A 4,740-nucleotide genomic window follows, 5' to 3' on the forward strand; every position below is an offset into this window, starting at 1 on the left:
TTTCCCAAAATCACCAAAAACAGGGAAAAAAATCTCTCTTGAATAATCAGCATCTGGCAAAAAAACCCAAATGTGAGCACGGTACTGCAATATCAAGTACAAAGCGTTTGGAAACCGCGTGCTACAGCAGCAAATAGAGAGGAAATTTGCTGAAACACAAGGCAAATGGAAACTGCTGTTCTTCACGTCATAAATGAGGCACAACAAAGGAAACTGGTAGGTTTAAAGTTGATTATACAAAAAGAGCGAAGAATTACACTCCTTGAGCCTTTAGAAGGTTGTAATCACAGAAGACCTCAGAAGGCAAAGAAGTCAATGGGACAATTATCTCACATTTGCCTACTGTGAGAGCTTCCTCAAATTTCAAAAAGGTGCAGAAACCTTAAACATGCAGTGTCTATCTTCCCACAATAGCATAACCAAAATTCTCCCTGTTAGTCCTACTCTTCCTCTAGTGTCTGTGAATAGGAGTAAGATACCAAAGAATTCTTTCCAGCTCACTCCATCTCATTCAGACTTCGGCTCAATGTATTGAGGAAAGGCCCATGAAGTCCTGGGCAAGGCCATAGATCCCATCCACAATTCATTAAACTTCTAATTGAAAGCTGAATCTCTTTATGGTGTCAAGGCAGAATTACTTATGACTTTGGAAGATGAAAGAAGGTGATCAAGACATTTCTGAATATTTTACTTGAAGAAAAAAAACTCTTCATGACAACTTTGAAAAAAAACTGTAACAATAAAAATATTTAAAGAACCATCAGTGAACAGTTCTTGTCACAGGAAAAATGTAACTTCTAAACAGAAGGTTTTATGGAATGCTTGTGGCAGTGGAACTCCAGGGGAAGAGCGAATACTAGGAGGTGAACACAAACAGAATTGGCAAATTCAACAGTGAGCCAAAAGCAGTTTTCCTGAATCAGCCTTGAACGCAAACCTTTCTCACGCACCGCAATGCCACCCTACATTCATTCTCTCTGCACCTTAAGTTTGGCTCAAAGGAATGAGAGATAAAAGCTCAAGTGAAAACCCCTTTATGAGCTTTTGATTATGGGTAAAAACATAAACCAAGTGGTTCATGGGCAGCAGAACTAATGAATTCTCATTTCCCGGCTTTGTGCTTCTCAAATGTAATCTGTGGTGTGTACAGAAAGGTGAGTTCAAATTGATGCTGGTAAGTCCAAAAGTTACTGGAGAGTGGAGGAAATGGGGAACACGGGGACATTAATCTTGCTTCCTTTGAAAACTAAGCTAAAATATGAAAAAGGCAAATTATTAAAAGGTCTTGTTAGCAATAAAACTAAGATGAATATAATAAAATACAGCCTTGCATATTATATTGTGCATGTATCTAAGGAATACAAAAATCTATTACAGAATTTATGATCACTCACCTGATTTCTTCTTTCAAACCATTCATCGCGAATATTTATTAATGTTACTTTTTAAAACACTAAGCCTGAAAAGCTAAAGCGGCACTGCTGTGTGCTGGAAAGGATAATGGTGATGGGCAGGGAACCAACGGAATCACCGCAAAGTTACCTGGCCCGTTCCCGCGCTGCATCTTCTCGCGCCTTTTCTTTCTCTTGCCTCTGCTGTTCAATCCGCGCTTCTTGTTCCTTCCTCTTCATCAGCAGCTCCTCAACTCGGGCTTGCCGTTCTGCTTCCAGGGCTCTTTTGCGCTCCTAGTCACAGGAAAGTAAATTCTGACTTTTCTTTTAGGAAAAACCAAAAAGGAACTTATGGAGAATGTATTTTCACATCTGTTTATAAAATTTTATCTTACTTTCATGATGAAGTAAGGACTGCATTTTTATTAGATAAAGGAATAATATGTAAATATGAGTATATCCAGAAGCTTGAACATTGAAAGCACAGTTGGATGGACTAAGCCACACATTAATTGGTTATATATTTTGCTCCTCCTGAAAAAGTCTGTCTACTATAAAAGCTTATAAAACTAATTCATTAATCAGAGTATTTGAAAACATATTAAACACCCTACAGGATACAGGTAATGTAGAAATAACATATGCTCCAGGGAATATTAATACTTAAATTATACTTCTGAACCTGAGTGATGTCATAAAACAAAACAGATTTGCACTATCATTGAACACATGAATTCTCTTCACTACGCAGGTAGTTTCTGGGTAATTAAGAAATTATACATGGTATTGTAAACCTTTTTGACAGAATGGCTATGCTTCTATCAGCAGTAAATGTAAAAAAAAAGCATGTTGGAAACTTCATATTTAAATAACATGAGTAGCAATTAAGTCGGTGAATTTTACTATGAGGAAATGTGATTACTTGGTTTAGCTGAAAGTCTGGGGAGAACTATATTTTTAATGCGTTCTTCAAATCATTATCTTACTGAAAAATTAAGTCTGATTTGTATGACATAATAAATTGAAAATCGGTATTTAAATACATTTTGAAATACGCTTCTTGCCACAAACTCCAGCACTGTAAACACATGTCACTAGACTAGCAAATAAATTCTCTTCATTTCAGGAGGTGGTATGAGATTTCATCAGCACAAACCAAGACTTGCTGGAACGATGAATGTTTTTACATGGTTACACGCATTCTTAAATACTGACTTCACAAAAGTTGAGACATACTAAAAGCAGAAACCACTGATGTTATACTTCATTCAAGGAACAAAGCCCTACAAAAACAAGCGCACTTTTTGTGTGTCATGCACACATGTAAACTGCACTGTCTTCATCTCCGCAGGCAATACAGCTCCGTAATGGATAATCCAAGCTTTAACTTTCACTGTAACCAACGTCTTTCCTGCATAAAGTTTCAGTAACTGCATGAACACATTAATTTCCTTCTTAATTAAATAACTTCAGACAAGATATGGCAGACTTTACTACAACTGTACTGCTAAATCCACAGGAATGCAAACTGCTTCACAGCATACGCCCAGTGCATCAGAAAAACAAATACCGGTTCTGCTGGATGTTCCTTACAAAGACCTCTCAGGCTTCAACTGAAAACGGACAAGTACAGCTTGTGCACTTTGAACTAGGAACCACTGCTACTAAATGGAAAAGCAAGTAAAAGCTAAAAAAGATCCTGTAATTAAGAAGTTAAAACAAACTTGAGGGAAGGAAGGGTTTAAAAGTGAATCTGCAGAATCTGGTCTCAGGAAGAAGCCAGTAGATTTTATTGAACAGCTCTGAGAAATCCTCGGGGTTGACAAAGGCATTGTTCAGGTAGAAAACGGAGGCAGCCCAGTTTCCATTTAAAATCCTTGCGATTTTAATGAGATTTCACGTACAACAGAAGTCCATCAGTGTTACTTATGTAAATGTAAAGTAGTTATGGTTAGAAGGGGTATATTCTTGCAGTGTTTGAGGAGTTTTTGCATAAAGTTAAATTCATACTTTAAGGCCAGAACTCCCACGATTCAGTTCAGTTCACTGAAGAGGAATTATTTGTTTGTAGTTACGCTAACAGCTAAAAAAGTTATACTGGGAGTGGGTCCAGCTCCACAACAGTGCAGGAAGAGCTCCCCTCTGAGGGGAATACACATTATTTTATAAAGGACAGCCGGGGAAGCTGCAGCATACCTTGAAATATAGAGCTCTGCTCAACCGTTAAGTAACTTGTGCGTGAAAAAAGCAGAGCAGGAAGCATCAGCTTGGTCCTTGGTTTGGCAGAAAGGACACGAAGAGAACAGCGTGGTCAAAAGTGGGATTTAGTACTGAAAGCCTGTCTGCGGTGTTTGCTCAACTACCAGCCAAAGAGCAGCCTAATGCCTACACATCCCAGGAAAGGACTAAAACCACCGAACACCCCAGAAGGGCCTCCAGGAAAGCTGCATTCTAGAATAAGGGAGTATGAGCAGCTACAAGAAACAGGACCTCTGAGACCAGATTTTTCATAAACCAACTGCAAGGGTACTTTTCACTACTAATGCAATCAACCCTTGGAAATCCAGAAACTTTTAATATCTTCTTCTCAAAAAGAGTTTTATCCAGCACTTTTGGAGTACCTTCTGTCTCAGAAATGGCTTCTGAGCCACTGAAGTCAGTAACGTGGCCCATTTTTCAGAATCTGCTGCTAATGCTAAGTACTGAGCTCTGGATTCACAGGTGACCTACAGTTCTGACGACCTGAGGCACACAGAGAGAGGGAGGAGGACTTTACCTAAGAAGATGGATGATGTTTTAGATTTAAACACAGGAAACAGTGCCAAGAAAGTGCACATGCAAGGCTCGGAAAACTAAGTATTGGAATGGTGTATTCAAAGAAAACAACAAAAAACCCCCAATGAAACACCAGCCCACATCAGGATTCCAGGAACACAAACAGGTATGTATTACCACACCGTGTCACCAAAACATACCGATTTTCTTACAACAGATAGTTTCAACATTAGTTGAAATACATATATTCTTAAACTAATAAGAGTTCTAGAGTTCAATTTGTTCTAGAGTAACAAATATTTTCTTAAAGCAGCTTAAGAGAGGCAGGAATCAGCTACCCAGAATCTATAATGCCTCTGCTACAGAGGGGTTAAGACTTAATATGTTTTTCCTTTATAACAGTGAGAGGGAAAAACAAGTTGAGCAAAGGAGGGAAGATAGACAGCAACAAAGGCTGCATAGCCAGAAAGACAAATGATGACATAGTTCACTGTCCCCCAGCAACTACGGATGCATCATACCTGAACTGCTTCATCGCGTGCTTGTTTTTCCTCTTGCCTTCGTTGACGCTCTT

At 38.7% G+C, this 4,740-nt stretch overlaps 1 protein-coding gene across 1 annotated transcript in view; it reads right to left on the reverse strand.

Moving 5' to 3' along the window:
• SCAPER (S-phase cyclin A-associated protein in the ER) overlaps nt 1–4,740 on the reverse strand; it is a gene marked incomplete at its 3' end in the record, with an annotated part of 146,209 nt that overhangs the window by 100,832 nt on the left and 40,637 nt on the right. The window contains exons 16-17 of the mRNA XM_010142808.1: nt 4,688–4,740; nt 1,543–1,685 (exon numbers count right to left, since the gene is read on the reverse strand). Coding sequence (XP_010141110.1) covers nt 1,543–1,685; nt 4,688–4,740 — 196 coding nt within the window. The remainder of the gene's footprint in view (nt 1–1,542; nt 1,686–4,687) is intronic.

Source organism: Buceros rhinoceros, unplaced genomic scaffold, assembly GCF_000710305.1.
Source record: "Buceros rhinoceros silvestris isolate BGI_N320 unplaced genomic scaffold, ASM71030v1 scaffold12319, whole genome shotgun sequence".
NCBI lineage: Eukaryota > Metazoa > Chordata > Aves > Bucerotiformes > Bucerotidae > Buceros > Buceros rhinoceros.